This window comes from Triticum urartu, chromosome 7A (genome assembly GCF_056163025.1).
Source record: "Triticum urartu cultivar PI428250 chromosome 7A, HENAU_Tu73, whole genome shotgun sequence".
Lineage (NCBI taxonomy): Eukaryota > Viridiplantae > Streptophyta > Magnoliopsida > Poales > Poaceae > Triticum > Triticum urartu.
In genome coordinates, this window is record NC_141879.1 from 235652808 (window position 1) to 235676797 (window position 23990).

General features: G+C 42.7%; 1 protein-coding gene across 2 annotated transcripts; it reads left to right on the plus strand.

The window, feature by feature from the left end:
* The first annotated feature begins 520 nt into the window (after nt 1-520).
* Nucleotides 521-12615, plus strand: PEX5 (peroxin 5). Of its 2 annotated transcripts, XM_048689417.2 has the most exons (15): nt 521-786; nt 1521-1646; nt 1720-1873; nt 1961-2154; nt 2364-2654; nt 3484-3603; nt 4412-4582; nt 5258-5427; nt 5680-5923; nt 8592-8676; nt 9073-9182; nt 9409-9633; nt 10343-10408; nt 12008-12102; nt 12196-12615. In XM_048689417.2, exons 1-15 carry the CDS (start codon nt 670-672, stop codon nt 12272-12274), a joined length of 2247 nt encoding a protein of 748 aa, XP_048545374.2. In that variant the 5' UTR covers nt 521-669; the 3' UTR covers nt 12275-12615. The 2 variants fall into 2 exon arrangements, with proteins under 2 accessions (XP_048545374.2, XP_048545375.2); XM_048689418.2 differs by lacking the exon at nt 4412-4582.
* The last annotated feature ends 11375 nt before the right edge of the window (nt 12616-23990 follow it).

The following is a 23990-nucleotide window of genomic DNA, read 5'->3' on the forward strand; positions in this document are numbered from 1 at the left end:
TGGGTTCCGGTCTTTTTCGGTCCGACCGGTGGTCCAGTTTGGTTTTTTAAACTATGGTTCAACCTCGCGCGGTGAAGGCGGTGAAGAAGAATTTTGCACAAAGAAATTCCTAAACACTTCGCTGAAAAGTGCACAAATTTTGCAAGAGCAAAATTGGGAGAATTCCAGCATTTTCACACCGCAATGCGAAAGAAAAATAGGAAGACCCTTTTGGACTATAAAATAGGAAGACTTCAAAGTCTTCAACCAACTTGAAATTTGATTATTTTAAGAGAAAAAAAAGTTTCCTGTTTTCACACTGGAACGTGAAAGAAAATTTGTTTGGACTAAAATAGGAAAGACTTTCAAGTCTTCAACCAACCTGAAATTTAGAATGGATTTTTTTAAAGGAAAAAAAATAGTTCCCTGTTTTTCTCGTGTGTGAACGAAAAAAAAAAAGTTCCCAACCACCCATACGTACTCTACACAGAAAAAAAATCTCTCACGTGTCCTGGCCTTATCGGGTCCACAACAGCTTACTCCTCCCCAGGCCCGCCAAGCCACCGCGCCGCAGCACGACTCCTCCCCCTCCCCTCCCTCCCCATCCCCTCGGGCTGAACGCCTCTCGCCGCCGGCGATCGGAGCAGCGCCAGCGCCCCCTTCCGGCGCCGGCAAGGGCCTTCTGCGGACATGGGGACGCGCCACCTCATCACCGGCCAGAACAACTGCGCCCCGGACGGGGCATCCTCCTCCAACCCATTCGGCGCCCTCGCCAACACCCTCCTCGGCCAGTCCAGCAAAGCGGAGGTAAACCCTAAGTCCGTCGCCCCGTCTGTCAAGACTCTCGAGCTTAAGGGCTCGCCATCTGCATCTGCGGTGGCCTGGATCAATCGGCGCCCTCTAGGTTTTTTGTGCTCATATGCTACTTCTGTTGCGCGAAGCTAGTGCTGCATCCCGTGCGGTCTTGATGCGCTGAAGAATATATTGTTGATTCGTGGGTTGTGCTGTCCCATGTCTCTGATTGTTTGATGTATTGGTTTAGTCTGTGACTAGACGGGCCAGAGCTATTACTGGTTCAAGGTTCCGTATCTGTTCCCTTTTACCTTACTCTGGAACCATGCTCTAAAGTGCTGGGCGAGATACTTGAGTCAGTGCTTTATAAATTGTAAGCTACCAAGTTCGCTATATTATCGGCAGGCTTCTCTATTTATATGCTGTTATCTTGTTAAAAAAAGAGTAAAGGGTTAAAAGAGCTTATCGTGCTAGGATTCTAACCTTTAGCACACTCATTTCACCAAATTAAGTTCAATTACTCTGTTAATTAACTTATCTGAGAATCTCTGATTGGCCTTATTCTGAACATATCAGTCATGAGGTATATGTGAAGACATATTTTTTTTGTCTCCTACCAGTTTCCATGTTCCTTTATAAGGATTTGTGTGGACTAAATTGGAAATATGGGATGCTTAACATCGAAATGCATTGAAAAATTGTAGCTGAAGTCCAAGAAAATATTGGCTATAACATTTTCTTTTGTGCAGTCACTAAAGGGACTTCCTGGAGCCTCAGTTAATGTTCCAACTACGTCTGATTATAGCACAGCTCCACTGTCTACTGTCCCTGGCTCTGAGAATGAGTTCAAGCAAGATCAACGACCATTTGCACGGGTAATGGTGATTCTCCAAAACTGTCTTTTTGTGTCCTGTTTGGCCACTCCTAACTGTTGTTGAACACTTGCAGGGTGCCGACTTCATGCGTGGGGGTCCTGCTAATGATTGGGTTGAATCTTTTCGCCCTCCGGGGCATTCTGCATTTGGAGGGCCAGAAATAAACTTTGCAGAGTTTGAGCAAATTTATAACAATGCAGGCCCTACCTTCGGACCGGCCTTGGATGGTAGATTTCTGTGTCTTAGAATTTCTGTGTACTGTGAATGCTTGTCTATTTACCTCGCATTGCAATGACTCCTAATTTCTGTTCCAGGTCCGCCACAAAGGGTCTTATCTGGTGTTCTGCATTCTTTTCTTTCAAGTGGCCGAGCTGGTGTGCCATTTCAACCTGTCCCAGTACCAGCTCTTGGTTTGTCCGAAGCCGACAAACAATGTATACGTGATCGCAGCTGCATAATGGCACGCCATATTTTGGCCGATCAACCTGAAGAATATATACAAGCACAGGTTAAGTTTTCTAACATTTGTGGCTGGAATTGCCATTGACCATACAACTTTGCTCACAACACTTATTTATGTCCTTTTTCCATTAGCTTAGCTCAGTAGTTTCCTGTTGACTTGCTTGACGTTCTAAGTTCCATGTGCTGCTTATGTTTCGTTGATGAATGTTTACTAGAAGAACATTCATGAATGTAACACTTTTATCCGTATATCAGGTGAATACACTGCTGCATTCTCTTGATATTGACAATAGTCATCGAATGAAAAATCCCCTGCATGGGCCGTACCCAGAGATGGAGGAGTACTGGAATCAGTCCCAAAGTGCTTTGAGATCTGGCCCAATGCACAATGCTGCAAATAATTGGATTAGTGAGTTCGGCAAGCAAAACAATAACCCTGAGGGTTGGATCACTGAGTTTGGCAAGCAGAATAATAACCCTGAGGGTTGGGCGCACTCTTTTGAGCAGCAATATGGTCCCAATGGATGGGCCTCTGAGTTTGAACAGGTCAGAGCCTTCTAAAAGCCTGTTTGACATTTTCACAACCATCAATTGCGAAGCATGTTTTTTCATTGTTTATACTTACCATATGAGCAGACAACACATCCTAGAGCCAAGTTCAGCCATGCTGAAGATACTGTTTAGCTTCTAGGCCAGTATAACTATGTTGCAATTGGTACCGTTTTATCTGGATAATCTGATTGCCCAATAAATGATGATATCTGGCTATCTGTGTATCCAAATGCAATTCTGGATTTTATTTGTATCTGCACCATGCGCTGCAGTATTCTTGAGTTTGTTCTGTTTCTACTGGAATTTTCTCATAAACATTAGAAAATTATGTTTTCCATTTTCGTGAGTAATACCAATATCCAACAGGAAACACAATCCAATAAGAAAGTTTGTTTGAGAAGGATATGTGTGTTTGGTTTAGTATGCCATTACCCAGTTGTAATCTGATAGTTTCCCTACCCTATCCATTGAGCGAGATATTATGGTATCTATGAGTAACTGTATGCTGTATTTAGAAATATAGTTTAAGATATTCTTTGTATATGTATGTGTGTGTATTTTAGACAGTCTTATGTAAACATAGAATTCTTACTTTTACTAAATGTAGTTATTCTAGAACATGAGGTGATAAAGGATCACATCCTTTCAATATCTCTCTTAAATATTAACTAGTTTTAGTTGGCTTATAAAGTAAAAAAAAATAAAGCCTTGTAATTTGTATGGAAATCTGCATACTCGTCATAATTTAGTTTCCTTCTGCACGAGCATGTTCATTTGTGGGATACATGGCTTAAATTATGCTATGTACTTTATGTTGTCTCAGCATCAGTCTCAGACGGCCATGGGTCAGATGGGAGGAGCGAACATGGCGAATCTCGCAGCTATGCAGCAATCCCGTATGCTTGCAGAAACATTATCAAGTAACAATGACCCAAAGTTCCAGGTATTTATGATGGCCTGGTTGTACATGTAACTCTATTTTGCTTGCACATTGTTTTTACCCACTACAGTGAAAATTTGCTTGAACAACAATTCATCATAATTTACTTTTCTTCATAAGGAAATATCCTACTCATGTTATCTATGCGATTGATGTGATTGCATTTGCATCTTGATATGTTAGGCTAAACCTTAATGTTCTAGATTAGGTCTAACAGGCCTAAAGTATCTCAATGAATCCTCCAAAAGTCAGATCAAACCTCCTAAATAGGATCTTGCTTTCCAAACTGATAGAGAAGAACATCTATTGGATATGCAGAAATGAACTACATATTGTGGATGAGTGTTGTATTGTTTCTTCTTATTGGCGTACGACACACTATTGATATATCGTGTTATACCACACACATGTCCAATGTTTCTGTTTATGTCAAAAACACTATTTTTCAGTGGCAGTTGGGGTGATATGAAATCCTATTTATTTATTATATATGTTCTGCCAGATATTCTACGGATACCGCCTATTACATTTCATGGTTCAAACACTAATTTTGTGGATGTTGGATCATGAGGACTCTTTCTTAAGCCTGTATCTTTCACCAGTAACAATATTGTTTATTTACATTAAGTTAATCAACTGTATTGCTTGCAACCTTATATTATACTCCGTAAAGAAATATAAGAGCGTTTAGATCACTAAATGATCTAAACGCTCTTTTATTTCTTTACGGAGGGAGTACTATATATAGGATCATCATTATGATCGTCCTGTCTTAAGCACCTGATGACACTTTCTTTTTCCTTTTTGGAAGAATTCTAAATTCTTCCAGTTTGTTTCAAAGATGAGCCGTGGTGAACTTATTATAGAAGATAACCAAGTAAAACAAGGTTCAGCATCCCAATCCAATGGCTGGGCTGATGAATTTCAAACACAGCATAATGCTAATGCAAATTCTTGGGCAGATCAGTTTGTGCATGAAGAGGTAATACCAGAGAGCTGGATGCATTTAAATGATTGTATGGTGTGCTAAACGGGGTTTAGTTTTCACCTGAGAGCTGGATGTGTGTAAATTAATGCATTCCATGGTCAAACGGGGTTCTAGTTTTTCCAGGCAATGTAAAAAATGGAACAGTGGTGTAATAATGGTATCATCATTTAGCAACACTAGATGATGCCCCAAGCGTTGCTACAGGAATCTTGTTAGATTATGCATAAATAGTTGCTTAAAAAACATATAAAACTAATGGAAAGCAAATGTAAGCTTAAAAAGGTGAAAAACATGAAGCATATAAAAAGAGAATAAAAAATGAATTCCAGTTAACAGAATATCATTTCTAACAAAAAATGTGAAGGATGAAATACGTCGGTATGCTGCAATCGCCCAAAACATATACTGTCAATATAAAATCCAATGAAAAATAACTTATAACTAACATGCACAAATTGATGATGTGGCAGCCCTGCATGCATAGAGTAATGCGAAAAACATGTAATTTATGACTTGCATGGCTGGACTTGCTCATGTGGCATGCTTGCATGTGTAGGAAAAATAGGTAGTGGGCTGTAGCTATTTAGGAATAGTACATTGATGTCCCTTCTTTTACACTTACATCTGCTGGGCACTGATAATTTTGCCTCACTAATACTTGCTCTACAGCTTTCACAAGGGGCCGATAATTGGGTTAGTGAGTTCTCTAGTGAACAGAATCAGAGTGGGCTCAAAGAGAAGTGGGTCGATGAGTTCTCCAAATTGAATATGGATGATTGGGCAGAGGAGTTCAGTGGAGGAGCTTTTGGTGAGAGCTCTGCTGATCCATGGGCAGATGAGTAAGTACAAGTCTCTTGTTTCTGTGTCTTTTTGCTAATAGTATTAAGGTTGAGCCAACCTCTGTTGCTTCTTTCTTGATATGTTATCTGACCAATTTCTGTGTCAGATTACTAAAAGAACCTAGAGCTTGGTTAATATTCATTGAGAAGTCATTTGTTTTTACCATTGGTTGGTTATGTTCTGTTTTACAGAAGCCCCTTACGCATAGCAATTGCAGCTTACCATTAACTACTATTGTACATTGTTTGTAGGTTTGAAAACCAACTGTCAGCTTCCAAAAGTTCTGGCGCTTCTCGAGGGGTTTATGTTTTTTCCGAGATGAACCCATATGTTGGTCACCCTAATCCAATGCAGGAAGGGCAGGAGCTCTTTCGGAAGGGCCTCTTAAGTGAAGCTGCTCTTGCTCTGGAGGCTGAAGTTTTAAAGAACCCTGATAATGCTGAAGGTTGGAGGTTGCTTGGAGTAACACATGCTGAAAATGATGATGACCAGCAGGTAATTGTGCCTCTCTCGTTAATTTTAGATGCTGTGATGTTCTGATGTTCATATGGCGAGTTAGGGATGAAAAATGGAGCGGAAACAGCCGGAATTGAGGGATGTCACATTTGTTTTCATATTTTTTTTAGTGGGAGCAGAAACAAATACAGATACCCTGGGCAGGAGGTATGGAGGGAATACGGCACATTCGCTGGAGCAAAAAGAACCCTTGAACTATCCAGGCGTGGTGCGTAGGCGTCAGAGATGTTTACCGGCGTAGAAGGGTGGAAAGTGGTGGTGAAAATTTTGAAATATCCGATATCCATATTCGAGAAAACCCTATATTGCAAGTCAACATTGGCATCCAAACTAAAATGAAAATGGATGTGGAAAATATCTGGATTCTTTTTACAAATACAAATGTTGTATGGGATTTTGAAACAAATGTGGATATGGACGTATCCAAAAAAAAACATGTTAGCCAATTTAAGCAATTCTAGCCCTATATGCTAAGTACTCCCTCCGTTTCTTTTTAGTCTGCATATAAAATTTGTCTAAATTCAAACTTTGTAAAGTTTGACCAACTATATAAGAAAAAATATCAATATTCACAATATGAAATCAATATCATTAGATGCATCATGAAATTAATTTTCATACTATAGAACTTTTGTATTGTAAATGTTGATAACTTGATATTTTTAAGATAAATTTGGTCAAACTTTACGTAGTTTGACTTCAAACGAATTTTATACGCAGAGTAAAAAGAAACGGAGGGAGTATCCAACATAAGAGCATCTCCAATAGGTGCCCTAAAATAGTGCAGGATCACTTTTTACATCACGAGGGGCCAAAAACGCTGATCCAATAGGTGCCATATATGTGCAAAAAGTTCTACACCAAGTGTTGCAAATTTTGCAACACCAGGGGGACCACTTGGGACCACACAATTTTGGTGTTGTAAAAAAGCACTGGGAAGGAGGTTTTTGGTGTTGTAAAAAACACTTTTAGGTGTTGCAAACTTTGCTCGCCTTATTATAGGGCACCTATTGGAGATACTCTAAAAGCCTAAAAAGTCGTCGAATCTTACTTACTTTTTGTATGATCCAACTTAGAAACTATTATGCATTATAGTAGTATGTATTAGGTTTCACGCACCAACCGTTGCTCCAAAAATCCAAACTGATGGAGAAGGTTGGGCATTCCACATATACCAACACCCCCACTCGTGAGCAGTCTTTATCAGTCTTGCTGCGTGCCTCAAACGTGGAAGGGAGCGAGCAGCAATTGTAGAAAACAATCGCACTAGCCAGGACTCGAACTCGAGATCTCTGTCTCTGATAGCATACCATGCTTCATGCACCAACCAGTTTCTCCAAAAGTCGAACTGATGGAGAAGGTTGGGCATTCCCCATATACTTCAACAGTGTTTCTCCGTCTACTGGTCTCTCATTGATTTATTGTATGGTGCGAGTCGATTATCTTAGGTCATATAATTGTTGACTTATTTCTTAATATATGTCACTAAATTATAAGATATTTGTATCGGTTCTGAATTGAGAAAACACCCTATCCATATCCATATTCGAGTAACATCCGCACCGTACTCATATTCAGCATTCATATTTGTTTTTGAAATATGAAAACGAAGTGGGAAGGGTACTATCCGATCCGTTTCCACCCCTATTGGCATAGGGCATCGACGTCAACCGAGGAGGGCAGTGGCCCCGCGACAGATGATGGTGGTGGAGGCGCTCTGGTTGCCATGGCACCGCAGCAAAGATGGATGGGTGGCAGCGTGTGGGCTCGGGATGATTGGATGGCGCCACGGCGGCGTGTTCGCCTGCTCTGTCCTTTGTCAATTAGGGACAGGGGATTAGGTTAAGGTTGTATTTGCATTCCGGTTGGCCCACACATTGCATGTGTGCTGTTCACTGTTGCCTGCTGGATTATTGGGCCACACACAGCCATGGTAATAACGGAAATTTCCGTATTTATGGAAACAGATATTTCGTTTTCGTGGCTGTTCCGCCGATAAATGTTGTACCGTTTTTGTTTCCCTTTCTGCCTAAGAAATTCCGTTGTGCAAGATTTCCATTTTCACATTTTTTTCCGTTTCCTTTTTTCTGTGGACCAGACACAAAGATTCCGCTCCGTTTTCATCCCTATACCAAGTACTCCCTCTGTTTCTAAATATTTGTCTTTCTAGAGATTTTAACAAGTGACTACATACGGAGCAAAATGAGTGAATCTACACTCTAAAATATGTCTATATACATCCGTATGTGGTAGCCATTTGAAATCACTAAAAAGACAAATATTTTGGAACGGAGGAAGTATTATAATACTCCTTCCAGAATGGTTCACATCATTAGTCACGAGAATTAGCATATTGCTTTGGCCTTTCAGACTAGATAAAACAATATTCCTTGAAAATGATCTAAACTCGGTCATGAACAAACATGATGCATCCAATACATCCATACTGGACTACCATAGTGACAATAATCCGTTCAACATATGCCAAACATGTACTCTAATGTAGTTTACCTCACAAGAATTAGATATTCATATATACAAAATAAATAAAAAATGTTAGTTCTAAGAATCTTGGGGTCTATGGGATGGGCTCCATGCTTCTTTGCTAAAAGAGTCTGCTGTTATTAATTTATTTCCTTGCTTTCAGGCCATAGCTGCAATGCTGCGTGCCCAGGAGGCCAATCCTACCAACTTGGAAGTTCTTCTTGCTCTTGGTGTCAGTCACACAAACGGTGAGTGTTATTTATGCGAGCATTTCAGTGACCTGCTTAATCTGCTGGAGTTGCTCTTATAAGAAATGAAGTGGTAGAAGGTTGGATTGGAAGTTAACAGGTATCTGCATTGTGCAAGCTAGTTTCAATTGTAAAAACTAAGCCATCCTCCAGGTTTTTCAATTTTCATTTACAGTTGGAAAAACTTCCCAATGCTCCAAGCCTCCTCCTCCCCAGTGTGTAATAAACTAATAATGCTGCAATAGTTGTGCTCATAACATGTTCTAATATATTTTGAAATTCTGTTAAAGTAGGAAATTTGTCGAAATAGGCCGACTTTCGGTTTTTATACTTCAATATTTGTGTATACCATCATGACTCATGAGAGGATCTATTTATCTTATATGATTACTGCAGAGTTGGAACAGGGAGAAGCATTAAGATATCTTTCGAGATGGCTTCAGAATCATCCAAAGTATGGAGCTCTCGCCGCTCCCCACCAAACTGATTCACCATATGGTCCAGATGTAAGTGAGGGATATGTAATTCATAATGATGGTGTATCAAACGAACAATTTTAACTTGTTAAACCTTTCCATCTCCAGCTTCCAAATGGTATTCTGTATAACTGTCTCAGTTTATTGTACCTTTCTGTGAGATATTATTAACTGTAATCATGTGTCTGTACAATCTGTTCTCTGATCTTACTAAAAGTAATTAGTTTAGGATACTAAACAACCTACCTCTCACCAGGTTGTTAGATTGTTTAATGAAGCTGCTCAGATGTCGCCTGAGGATGCTGATGTCCACATAGTTCTGGGTGTCTTGTACAACTTATCAAGAGAATATGATAAAGCTATAGCTTCATTTAAGACGGCACTACAGCTGAAACCACAAGACTATTCTCTCTGGAACAAGCTCGGTGCGACCCAAGCAAACAGCATCCAGAGCGCTGATGCCGTACTGGCATACCAGCAGGTAATTATTTTTTGAAGGTGCTTGGACTTCAACTTTGGTGAAAGCTTCGTTCTGTTTTTAAGTGTATTTATATGCTTGGTTCAAGAAGTATAGCACTTTGTCTTTATCACAGACTCTGGCTATTCCTTTTTAAGGAATGCTCTGGCAGTTGTATTTCCAGTGCAAACTGCAAAAGCGAGCAGTATAAATACACTTATTGTCTGACAAAAATAGGTTAAAAATAAAGCGTTTCTATACATGTTGGAGCTAAAAAAAACTGAAATGATCAACTAGTGGACTGATTGGCGTATGGAAAGTAATGTCGCATATCACAAACATTGGGATTGGGGCAGCTAAATCCCTCTCTGTGGAATGTGGATAAGTTTCTGTGTGATTGACACCAAGATTGTGTTTGCTGCTGCATGTACATCCCAAGTGCTTCTTGCATCACAGTATATCAGATGAGATATAATCAAATTATTTGTGATGCAGTGTAATCCCATTGATTTGGTGTCCAATCCTACAAATACATGTTTATTTGCATCCTTCACTTATTTTTTTTAGTATAAACTATAAAGTGGATGACTGATGAAAACCATCTTAGTGTGCATTTCAGAAAATACGGGTATACTAAAGAGTACCCCAGGTCGTTGGCTTATTACTTTGGATGTTGATTGTGGTATGCTAAAAAGTGCTTGGAAGTAACCCCAAATGTTGCTTGTTATTTCAGGCTCTAGATTTGAAGCCCAACTACGTTCGTGCGTGGGCTAATATGGGAATTAGCTATGCCAACCAGGTAATTCTTGTGTAGCACAATGATCACTCGATCATGTTGTTGACTGTATAATTGCATTTTTCGCAAATACCCTGTGATGCGAGATAAGAAACCTTATATTGAGTTATAACATTACTCCACTGGCCCACTAACATGCTTGTCATCATTACATAAGTGAGTTTATGTTCTTTCACTTTTAGTATTGAAATGGTTGTCTTGTTATCATGCTCTCTCAATACTATAAAAATTCTGGGCACTTTTTGTACAATGAATGTCGCCTAATGAATAATGTGATTAAGCGTCATTTACCGGCCTTGTCGTGTGGGGATGGCGGATCCGGTCTTTGACGGACCCTGATGTAGAGCCACAACCGGGAACCATGGTGGTTCGCGGCCTCGGGCGGCGCACCTCCGTTCCTTGTCGGCATGGTGCTCGACAGGATGTGGTGGTTGTGCTGCGTCTGGTGGCTCTGCTCCGGGTCGTCAATGGATCTGGCAGCTGGCGCTGGTGATTGGCCGTTGGTGGTCTCTGCGAGGTGCTGCGGCGGCGATGGCGACGTTGGCGGGTGGGTTCGTTGGTGGTGGTGGTGGTGCTTGGTGGACTTGCCGACGCGGATGCGGGTTGGGTGTGTTGGGAGCTTCGGTGAAGACCCTGTCTTGGCCTTGGGCATGTGACCGGTGATGGCGGCGGCTGCGGACGTCGTAGACCTTCTTGAAGGCACCGCTGCTGTGCTGCCACACCCCTACCGCATGGATCCGGCTTCAGGGAAAACCCTAGATCCTGTGTGATCGGACGTTGTCGACGCCTTGGCGTCCTTTCCCCTTTCGAGGGCTTCGTCTTTGGAGCCGAGCATCGGCAAGTGGGACCAGTGGAAGGTGTCGGTGTCGGCGTCGAGGCTTCTGTGGCAACGATAGCGGAGGCGTACGAAGTCAGAGGCATGGCAATGGTTGAGGTAGTCGGCTCTTCTCCGCCGTGTTCGTGGGATTACCTCGGGTTGCCTTATTGCGGTGAAGTCGGAGCTGCGGTGGCGGGGCCGTGTGGCGACGATGGCAGGCAGCAGATGGTCTGTTCGGTTCGGTGGTCTTTCAGGGTGCCAACCTTGCATTGTTCTCCTTCGGAGCTTTCCATCAGAGTCGGAGCTGTGCTGCCCTTGATGCAGGTGGCTGAGTTTGACATAGGTCTTTTTGTGTTCCACATGGCCTCTATGGTGAGGGTTCGGTTGATGTTCATCTTCGGCGAAGTCGGGGTCGCTTGCTCGGAGATTAGGAAGGGCAATGACGCCTGTTGGGGAGAAGTGATGACGATGATGCCAGAGTGTATCTTGATGAGGCCTTCTTTGTTGAGGCGTGTGTGGGGTAGCATGTGTGCCGCTCGGCGGTTTGTGATGATTTTAGCCTGGTTTTCCATTAATTAACTGGGCAACTCTCTTCTGCTTATTTAATGGATGGGGCAAATCTTTTGCCTCCGTTTTGATTTTTTTTTTACTAACGATGAACACTGAAATCTATCTTTATCCAATGGTGTGACAACTCAGCACAGGAATTCATTGTGATAATAGATAACAGTTTTTCACATATAACCCCTGTTGCATGGTTGTTTTCTAAGCTGCTCTCTATGCAGGGTCTGTACGAGGATTCCATTCGGTACTATGTAAGGGCGGTTTCCATGAATCCAAAAGCAGACAATGCCTGGCAGTACTTGAGAATTTCACTTGGGTATGTCCGATTTGCTTCCTTTTATCTACATGTGAACATGAATTTTTTTATGATGATTTTACCTTACTAATACCTTTTCCCCTTTCCAACCAGTAATGCTTCACGCAGTGATATGATTGCTGCATGTGATTCCCGCAACCTTGATGTCCTTCAGAAAGAGTTTCCCCTCTGAGTCCAAACATTCTAGACATTAGGAGGTCTCCACCATGAAAGGGTAGAAGGAAACTAGCAAAATGGGATGGTTTCCGTGGCTGCATATTCTGGAATGAGAAGGAGAAACAAGCACAAATTGGCGGTCATTGTGTTACTGTATTTTTCTGTTTACTGTAAGCTAATTGATCTTCTGTTTGCTGAGATGTCGAATGTATAGAAAGCCAGATTATCAGCCAATTTGTAGATGTAAAATCCCATGGTGGAAACAGTGGTTGCAACCGAGGGATAGAACATGTAATTCTGTATACAAGGAGGTACAAATGAATAAAAAGGCGGTCGTTGAATGGAACATGTTCTTCAGTTCTTGTGCCGCACAATAAGAGAATGGTTATTGCAGTTTCCGTGTATTTTCTCCGTCCCAAAATTCTTGTCTTAGATTTGTCGAGGGAGTACTTCAGTGCTGTGCTGAGCAAACCAGTGTCCAATCCAAGGAAGGTACGTACCGTCTGTATATGATTTTTTTTCAGAGCACTGCTATGGAGACGACACTCTGCAGACGATTTTTAGACGATAAGCCTACCAAGCCGTCCATGCATGGCACTGAACGGCTACCCACCGCAGGATGAGGTATGGTGCAATGGTCGTGCATATCAATAGTTTAGTGCTACTTATGTACTCCTGAGCATAAGCGTACGTGCACCCAGGAGCTCCATATTTTTTAGTATCTCTTCTTGCTTTATTGATCGCTTAGGGCATCTTCAGCAGGTGATGCAAAATACTGCCTCCGTTCATTTTTGTAAGTTGTTTTAGACAAATCAAAATAGGCTGTTTTGCACATTGTTTGAAATATCTTCAAGGTCTTATAAAAGTGAACAGAGAATAGAGCAATTTGATGTAAAAACAGTTTTATGCATCACCATGGCCAAATAACCAAGCTCAAACAGGTGATGCAAATGTATATTTTCATGGTCCCATTTTAGGTCGGACCAAAATAACACCCTAGTTACAAATTTATATGACGTGCGGCCGTGCCTAAACACAAAAAATGACCCTGAGTGCGGCCAGCCGCAGCAGGAAACTTTGGGTGTGTTTGGTTACCTGCATCCTTTTTTGGAGGTTGCATGAAAAAACGGACCAGGTTGCATCGTTTTTTGGAAGTTGCATGAAAAAACGGGTCAGGTTGGGTAGAGCCTGGTTGAGGAGATACAACCCAAAATATGATGTTTGCATGTTGACTGGTTACCTACGTATAGGTTGCCTGCATCATGGAAGCATTTTCTACCCAGTATTTGGTTGCATACATGCCTCGTGATTAGCAGTTAACAACTACACTGAATAGAGAGGTTAAAGTAGAATGTTCTCTGGTGGCTCCTCCTCCACCGGCTCACTGCCATTGTCACTGCCAACGCGAGGGGCTGTCACGCACGTCCATGGCGCCCCTGCGTGCTCACCACCATAGCCATCCTCGCCACCCTCCTCTTCTTTGCCCTCCTGGCCATGCCGCCCGGAGCCGCCGCACCAATGGGGTTCACGTCCCTACAGTCCGACAGCGGCGAGGCGTTCGCCTGCGTTCCTAGTCAACGCCATGCCGAGAGACTGCCTGGCGTGCCTCGCCACGGTTGCCAAGAAGCTCACCGGCTGCGACACGAGCAGACGCGTCGGCGTTTGGAGGAGCGAGGGCTGCTTGTCTATGATTAGTGAAACAGAAAACACACAACACCAAAGTCGTCTCAAACAGCAAGGTGAAACTACTCCTAAAAGAAAACTTCAAACGGTTGACCGTGACAAATTCGTTCAAAAAAGCTTCAAATATGAACATGAAATTTAACATATAGAGTGAACGAAACTACGACCCGATCGCCTGAATGGAATCAGAACATCAAGATGCATATTTTTTGTGTACAAGTTATGACGAATCGTAGCATGGTTGTATAGAAGGGATGAAGGAGATTAAAGAGGTGCTTAGAAGAAAATACTTGCTAACCAGGTACATACATGTCTCGCCAGAGCCACCCACGTGGGCTTGAGGGCTTGGCTCCTTGGAAACGAACGACTTGAGCGTTTCCAGCTATATAGGCCCAAAGGTGCTTTTAAAACCGTGCTATGCAGGCATAATGATATTTTCATGTAACCAAAAAGCCTAACACCAAACAGATGCTACATACAATGGGTATGGTTGAGTCTTTGTGGGCAACCAAACACACCCTTTAGTACGCACAACCGCACCTGCCTTTGCATCTCGCGTGTCACGCATGATTTCGGCCGTCGCCACCTCCACCTTCTTCCTCCCGGTCTCGGCCCTGTCACAGTTCCCTTACCTATCCCACTGCACCAGACGGCCGCGGGGGCAGGGCCGGTCCTGAGACTTCTAGGGCCCGGGGCGAGACTAGAATCAGGGGCCCCTCAATATAAACATTAAAATAATACTTAATATATGTATATGTGAAATATTATCAATAAACAATATAGGAAAGTGCATCCCAAATCAAATAATTCCTATTTTACCTTCAAATTTTCCTCTAGCATTCCTGGATGCAATTATGTTTAGTATGGTATCAATATAAATCTCATTCAATATTTTTTAAAGTACCAAACTATTTAAGCTCCCATGGAGTATATATCTATTTAAAAGATGTTCATGCTTCTTACTGACAATAACTATCACATAAGGCAGCATACCTCAGCCATCATTCGCACATCTAGTGCTTCCTTATACATGTCATTTTTGATAAAAGAAATTGTTCTTGAAGCATTAGAACCATCTTCTAAGCTCTAGAGATGACAAGGAAAATGAGCTGAATGTCATAAACTATATGAGAAAACCGTCGAACAAAACATTCAGTATATTACTAGATGTCGTCTCCAGATCTAAAAGGCATTATTTTCTATCAAATTTGATCCTGGAGATATATGTTGAAACTTTCTAAAAGGAAGGAACCGTCTGAATGCTTTTGAGAAAAGTGATTTTGCAGAATCACTACGAAACCATAAAATTAATCAGCAAGTTAATTGAGACAAGTCTTGTACAGAATTAGATGTAACTTAGTGTTAATCCTGCTTCAGTAGACATCAACCCCTACTTATAATTTCTCTAAATCGAACAGTAACATCACGACCCTAATTTTTGAATGCCAAACTTAAATCCTGCTAATGATGACTATTTCTTTCCATCGAGAGCAAGGGGAGAAATACCAAAATCCATACAACCCCACAAGATTCAATCAAAAAAGAGGGAAGCGATCCTTACCAGGGCCTGAAGATGAGCCTAGCTATGTGCTCCTCCTCCCTGGCCGCCGTCGTAGCATCGGCGGCGAGATCCTTGCCGCGATTGGGTTCTGAAGTTTAGCGTCGGCGGCGGGCGATGGCCATCCACGAAGGAAAAAAATTGACACGAGGGCGTTGTGCGCTACCTAGGGCGTCGGCAGCATTGGGCCAGGCCCAGTATCTCAGCGAGAGAGATAGGACAACGTACGTACGAGGCGATCTTCATCTAAAAAAACATACGAGGTGATCTGCCTGCTGTTGCGTACGGTACTACGGTATGCCTGATCAGAGGCCCCCCTGGATTTGGGGGGCCCGGGGTGGCCGCCCCCCTGCCCCCCCCTCAGGGCCGGCCCTGCGCGGGGGCCCCGTGGCAAGCCGCCATCCGAAGCGATTTCGGCCTCAAGCTGCTTTCGATCGCCTGTAATGGAGCTCCTCGCCCCAAAGCAAGCCGCTGACGGGGACTAGTAGCTGCCGGATGACTATTGCTGCCTCGTGACGCCGCAACCGAGCCGCACTGCTTTATTGCGTCGCGTCGACGTCATGGACGACATGATGGCATTCTTTGCCAAGAACTTCACCTGGCGGCAGTTATGAGGCCATTGCCGACGTCCATGCAGCCGATTTGTCCCAGCACGGCTACCACATAGTCTCCGACGTGCCGCCGGCTGGTGTGCTCCTCCTCCCACTCTAGGTGTTCAACGAATTGTGTGCAAAAGTGTTTTTTATTGCTTTCTTTCATTTTTGTTGTGAACAAATGAGTAGATGGTAATTCGAACTATTGCGTTGTAGATGAGTTCATGTGATTGGTGTTCTTCCTGGAATGGTTCCTCGTCCGAAGAGGAATATGACATAACCAAAGAGGAGGACGCTGCTTTGATCTTGATGATGCACAAGAACAATAAGCCATTGTGGTTTTGTTTACATACGTGAGGTGATTCAGAGAGATAGGCAAGAGGCGCATGCTAGATTGGTGCGCATCTACTTTGGTCCATCCCCAACATATCCAGAGCGATACTTTCGCCACAGGTTTAGGACATCTTCGAATTTGTTCCATCACATTGTTAAATGTGTGAAGCAACATGATCAGTACTTCGAGCAAAGGAGGAATTGCGCAGACAATCATCGACATATCACCATCCAGAAAGTGAGAACCACACTGCAAATGATGGCATATGGTGTTCCGGCTGATTTCGTTGATGCTAACTTGGCAATGGAAGAGTGCACTTCAATCTTTTATGTTAAGAGATTTGCAAATGCGGTGGTTGAGGCGTTTAGGCCAGAGTATTTGAGGGCTTTTGAGATTTTGCAAACCCAATTTGCTATTGTGCGAGGACCGACTAGGTTTTAGGATCAATAGATCCTTTGATACATCATCACGACATGAGTGATCATGCACAACATGATCACTGAGAATGAGAGTGGGAAAGATTTGGATGAAACCTTCTTTGAGCTCATGGGAAACCCATGCAACCGCGTAGAAGGGAGGGCCAAATCCGATGCTTTGCTGAGGCATACCATGACATTTGCGATGCCGATACGCACATAGATCTTCAAAAAGATATCATGGAGGAGTCGTGGAAGTGGCACAGGGAACAATGTCCCTAGTTTCATCTTCTTGTGCGATGAACAATTTGTGTGATGTGTGATGAAGAATTTGTGTAATAATTTGATGTTTATGGATTGATGAACAATTTATGTGATGTGTGATGAACAATTTGTTTGTGATTCATTTGAGATGAATATGTTCAATATATATATAGTGTTACTATTCATCGTCCAGGGTGCAGAATAAGTTATTCTTCACCCGAGGTAATCTTACAATCATTTCATAATTAAATTACATTTGGAATTCAAATAGTTACATTTCTATTGATTCACTACGTAAAATTTGACATAAAAAAATAAAAATATAGGTCATAAGATAAGAAAATTTGCAGTTTATGTGTATTTTAGACTATGTTTTTACGTTTGTAATTTTACATAACATAAAATATTTTTTACGGCGATTATATATTTTTTTACGGTCTCTTTTTACGTCGGAAATAAGACAAAACTTACGGAACGTAAAATAACGGTGCATTGATGGTAAAATAGAGGGGGATGAAGAATAACTATTCCTCACCCAGGTGACGAATAGCACGTGTAGTTACTCCCACTTATGGTTCCTTTTTGCGTCGGAAATAAGACAAAACTTATGCACAAAATTTTCCTACTACCGGGTGTAGTTACTCCCACTTTTATTTCATACATTTTAGGTAGTATCTATCATATTGGAGAATATGTACGCGTAGTATGTATATAAGAATATTTAGATAGTATATATACTACTTTTTTGGTAGTGCGCATCATATTTTGTGCATACTACATTTCGCGTACAAATATGTACACATTTCACAAATATAATAAAATTATGACCTTACTTGCATTTTTTTCATATAACTCACTTTGAGTATCTTAAATAGTATATGAACATATTAAAAATAATAAAGTAGAGTATATACTACCACATAGTAGTATATGAGAAATGGATGTAGCTACACCCGGTAGTAGGCTGCATTTTCCCTATATATATGTGTGTGTGCGCGCGCGCGCAGTTTGTCATGCGCAATATAGGGCATCTGTTGGGGCAAAAGAATCTAGGTGATGCAAAATACGCTTTTTGGTGATTCAATACTACTTTTTGTATGCCCAAGATGCATCACGTGTTGGAGATGCTCTTCGAAATACAAGTAAAGTTCGAAGGTTGTACCAGCCCCTTCTTTTTTCTATCCAGAAAAAGAGTAAAATCTACGTAGTTGCTCATGAATTCACTATATATTCTTAATCACCGATTTCTTATGTAGAGAGGATGACCCTCACAAATTGCAAATACTAATTTGCTAAGAGTCAATCGAACTGAAGCCATAATATCATCATTGTTTGGAATCAAAATATTTGTGAGATCCGGGGTCAAAATCTGCATCGACTAAAGAAATAGTACAAATCCCAAAATAACACATTCCCAAAAAGTATATAGTCTTTTTGCTGATCAAGGATGATCCGAATGCCTGACAATCTCGTCATATATTTCATCCCGCAGAGATACCTTTGCATGATTGGTAATTTTTTCTTTAAGACACATCTCTTTTTGGGAGATGGTGGAATTTTTCTATTACTTTTTTCCGCTCTTAAGTCTCTAAATTGAGAAAGTCTAGTTTTCATAATTACAAATTACCATCTCTTTAACATACCACTGAACCGCTTTTTATTAACATAATGACAATGAGCCCTTAATGCTACTGCAATCGACAGAGGATATACGCCTTAGCTAAATCATGCAATTCATAATTAGATTCATGGAATTCATGCTTGATCTCCCACGTCGAGAATACTTGAAATAAAATGCTTGGAGAGGCCCCTGTGTTGTCTACCTCTGGTGACAGGGATGTCGCCTACAACCACCGCCGCCGCCAGATCCCCTGTCCCCACCCTCCCCTCGTCTCCATGGGCTAGCCCCGTGCCGGGCAAAGCTCCGAATGATCTTAGGCAATGCGGGATGATCCTCCCTTTCCTCTTCCCCCTCCTTGTTTCGGTGCTAACCCAAGCAGTCGTCACTACGTTCCTCGACGCCGGAGGTGGGCAGTCAGATAGTGAGCCGATCTCGTGCGCATGTGGCTTGGGTTTCCGTGCCTAGAGCATGGCCTCTCCCAAGATTGGCGTGTTGCCAACAGGGGGTCACGACCAGCTAGGCATGTGGCTTTGCCTCGCCATGGATCGCTGGCCTGCTGGCAAGAGCTTGTCCCTGACCATATTTGGGGTTTTGGTAGGCTGCGCAATTGGCTCTCTGGCGAGCAGTGCTGCAGTGGTGTTGGCTGCGTTCCTTGGTCATGTGGATGGAGAGGTGTGCATTTGAAAGTACAATCATGCACTTAACATGATTTGGTATTAATGAAACACACTTGTATGGACTAATATGGTTTGCAAGTGTACCTCAGGTATTAGTGCCATATGAATTTGTTGATGAAGATGCATCACCCTCCCCCCAATTATAAGGATAAACTGGTGGATCCTCGAAGGCTTAGAGGGTAGCCTTTTGTTGGAAATATGCCCTAGAGGCAATAATATTGTATTATTATATTTCCATGTTCATAAGTAAGAGTTTATATTCCATTCTATAACTATTATGATCCTGGAATATGCGATTCAGTGGAAAGCTCATATGCATGCGTGGAATGATAAACGGTAGAAATAAGATTCCTAGTCTTGCCTCTAAGACCAGCTCAAGTGTTTTTTGTGATCATGTTTTACGGATCTTAGGATATCGTTAAATGTAACGATAGTCCTAAAACAACATTGAGAATATGATGTTGGAAGAACGATCATATTGAAGCAACCCAAACTTGTTTTTTTATACTTTGAGATGATACCATCACAAGTCAATTGATATTACAGGAGTGTTAACGTGTGTTTTAGTTCCTTAGACCATGAGAGTATCACAGTCACTTCTTACCGTATGATGAGCTTTGGGGTTGCTCAAACGTCATCAGTAACTTGGCGATCATAACAACAACTTACAGGTTCATCGGAAAGTTTGACAAGGGGATCTATAGCTCAAGAGTGGAATTTGCTCCTCCAACGATTTGGAGATATTCTTAGGGCCCTCCCGGTGTGACGACATCCATCATCGTCTAGCCAGACACATGTGACAACGTCACGGGGTGCCGAAACATGTCAACGAGAAAGAAGAACAAAACCGAGAATGAGGAGACCGTTATAGTGAGCATGTGTATGACTCAAGAGTACACCGATACATCACACCTCAGGTTTTGTAAAGTATCGCGAAGCAAAGGGAACATCACATGATAACCAAAGGTTCACTCGAACGTCATTCGTGTATTCATAGGTATCGATATGGATGTCCACGGTTCCGCTATTGGTCATTGAACAAAAGAGGTTTTGCTCATGTCCATGTTTTACCGAACCTACAGGGTCACAAGCTTAAGGAAATCAAGATCTGCCGAGGGTTAGTGGAGTGGGAGTTATGAGAAAATATTCTCGGAATAGTTTCAGGAATATAAGAAATAGTTTTGAGAGAGTTTTGAAAGAGTCTCAGATGTTTCTACAAATGTTCTGCGAGGTCCTGGAAGGTCCTAGGAATTTTTGGTGATGTCTAAAAGGTTACAGAACCTTCTGATAAATCCATAGGGTTCCTGGTGTGAGGACACATTGGCTGGGCCAAGGGATAAGGCCCACGAGGCTTGAGGTGAGTGCAAAAGGGTTTTTTGCGGAGGATAGGGGCCAAACGCCAGGGTCCTTGGCATCTGGTCCTAGGCCAGACTCCTGGGGTCCTTGGCATCTCGTACTGGGCTAGACGCCGAGGTCCTTGGCATTTCTGTAAACGCCAGGAACCTTGGCGTTTCATGCTGGAATCCGAGGAGGACTCTTCCTTGTGTTCCAAACCGACTTTGGGGAGCCCCCCTCCCCCAGTTGCGACCTCAGGGCTCAACATATAAATAGAGGGAAAGGGCTAGCCCCTAGAACATAAGTTTTGAAGCCTCCTCTAGTTCTCTCTTGATATAGTTCTCGTCTAGTTTGATCTAGACTAGATCTAGTTCTAGTTCTCTCCAGATCCTCATAATAGAGAAGCCGTGTGTGGTTCTCTTCTTCTCCATCTAATTCTTCGGTGACGATTAGCTCTGGATGGCAAAGCACCGCCGGATCATGAAGACCGTAGTCACTGTACACTTGCAATATGTGGAGAGGCAGTGCTTTCAGTCTTCTATTTGAGGGATCATTCGTGAACTATTCAAGCGACTTCAAGTATGATCTACACTGACGCGTCTACTTCCGTTGCTACTCGAGTCGGTAACGATCATGATCGAAACCTCTTATGCATCTTCATAGTGTTCCTGGTTGATCGTAGGGCATTTTTTTGTTTTCTACCATGTTTCCCAACACCTTTTGATTTAATGAATTGAGTTAATAGGGACCCTATTAAGAGGGATATACCAAGGTGAATGATTGAGCTCATTCGACACTCTGAAACACCATACACAAGATCACCAAAAAGTTAGCCTCGAAAAGTTTGTGAAGGTTTAGATGTTGCCTTAAGGACTACCACTAGTGATTGAGAATCGCCTTTATGGTGATATCTCAAGAAGAATAGGGGGAGCCTTCATGGTGCCGGCGTGTTTTCATGGTAACAACATCCCTCCAACATTGACTAGTTTTCCACCAAGGAAGTTAACATCCGGATACATCCTCGTCTCTGCCTCTTTGCTTATTTCTAACCCTAGTTACCTACATGTGCTTTACTCTGGTCACTTAATCTTGGATTCATCATACTATATTGTGTATCACACCTTACCAATTGTTTAGTCACATCTTTATATTCCACATAACTTAAACTTGCTAATAATAAAGTAAAGTTTGTAACTGTACTTATTCACCCCCTCTAGGTCCATCTCGATCCTTTCAGCAGTAGTGGGGGATCTTGACAAGGTAGGTGTGTTGGAAAATGACCCTTCCTCGATCTGGATCTAGAGCTCCCATTTGTCTTAGTTATCCCCCTTTGGAGGCCATTGTGGCTTGGGTCCCTTTTGGACAGGTGTGTGGGAGGTGTCGAGCAAAAGCTCAACGCCTTGGTTGTAGGGGAAGGTACTACACAACAACAAAAATACCATACAATCACACCCAAAATCACCATGAAGGTGAAATATAGATCCAGTCTCACTAGTAAGAAAGCGACAGAGAGGAAGTAGATGTTGATGAAGCGCGCCAATTCCCACAACTAGGTTATACCTCCCAACCACGAGAATTTTCTTCGATATAATTCGTCGATCTAGCATTGAAGTAGATGACACCTTTGAGGTATCCACATATATCTATATAGAAACACTGCAACACTCCATGGAACTAACACGAAGAACAACGGGAAGAACTAGACGGAGAAAGACATCCTAGTGGCGTACCGATCTAAATCTAGTGTAGACTAGGGAAGAGAGAGAGGGCACAACTGCAAGGGAGGGGGTCCAGTGAGGGGCTTAGTGTGCTTCTTGGTGCACTCCTCCCCACCTATATATAGGTGCAAGGGCCAAGGGGGTCTACCAACCCTTGGAGGAGTCCTCCTAAGTAGACTAGGAGTCCTCCCATAAGTGCCTTGCCACTTTTGGACTCTATGGTCCTACCAACTTGGAGACTCGTGGGCACCTTACCCCCAAGGCAACATGGAGGTGTTCCCCTAGGAACCTTCTAGAGTATCCTAGAAGCTTCCAAAACCTTCTACACCCTTCTGTCACCCCCCGGGACGCGCTCGGTATCACTGGGACACTCTCGGGACCTCCCAGAACACTTTTGGAGCCCTTTCTCTCATTGTTCATAATCTCCTATTTCTCCTACATGCTACTAGCCGTTAACTATGTGACCCTACAGGTTCAAAATATGTGGACATGACCTGGAACAACTTCCGACCAATAAGTATCAGGGGAATCTAGACACCCTTAATAATCCCCACATATTGACGAAGCTTTTTATTGACACTACAAAAAAATACACTTCCATGATGATATGTGTTTGTCACAGTAGGTCACGTTTTCTGTCATGCATGTACATCCATGACGATTTTATGACAGAATCAAGATAGTCATACATGTGCTATCGTAGAAGTGTTCCATGACAATACCAAAATCATCATCACGGAAGTGTCCACTTCCATGACGATAAATGGCGCGGCTTTTGTCAAGGGTAACCGACACATGGCATCCACCATAACGCGTCACCATTAAGCTATCGGGTTCCAGCTTGAATCCGATAACCTGTTAACAGCTCGGACCAATGGGGATTTTCCACATGTAAAATTCTCAATGGCTAGAGGAACCACGTGTCGGCTCATCGTTGGGACAGATGTCATCCACTAATTGGACCAAAGGCGCCTATGATACGTCGACACATGGCATGGCCCAACAGAGTCCCATTTTGGTGAAAAGGCCGGCCCATTTGACTTGGTCAAAAGGTAGTGGGCCGGCCCATGGAAAGCCTGTTAATGACCTGTTCGCATATAGCCCATTTACAACCCGCTAAATCACGACCCGTTACGGCCTATCCAAATTAGGCCTAGTAGCGTCATCTGGGCCGTCCAATATGATTCTAGCCCGTTGTAACTTCCGGCCCATGTATGGCCCATGGAGTCTTTCGGCCCATACAAGGCCCTTTGTAACTCTGGGCTCATTAAAGGCCCGAGGTGAAACTGGCCCATAATGAACAGTGTATCGCTTTATACCCGTTAACGGCCCATTATTCTGTCGGTCGTTTCCAGCCCGTGTTAACTTTCGGCCTTCTAAGGGCCCATTTATTCTTGGGCTCATTTCCATAATTCGGTTACTTATGGTCCGTTACTGGCGTGTTCCGCTTGTGGGCCAAATTCTGGCCATGGTTATAGTCGGCCCGTTTGTGGCCCGTTAACCCATTAGGTTGTTTTCATAGCGTCATCAAAC

Excerpts from the sequence above, each read along its gene's own strand:
- PEX5 (XM_048689417.2), top strand. The coding sequence starts at position 670 with ATGGGGACGCGCCACCTCATCACCGGCCAGAACAACTGCGCCCCGGAC. Across the intron at positions 787-1,520 it reads GCCAGTCCAGCAAAGCGGAG|TCACTAAAGGGACTTCCTGG; the intron begins GTAAACCCTAAG and ends TCTTTTGTGCAG. Across the intron at positions 10,409-12,007 it reads GAATTAGCTATGCCAACCAG|GGTCTGTACGAGGATTCCAT; the intron begins GTAATTCTTGTG and ends CTCTCTATGCAG.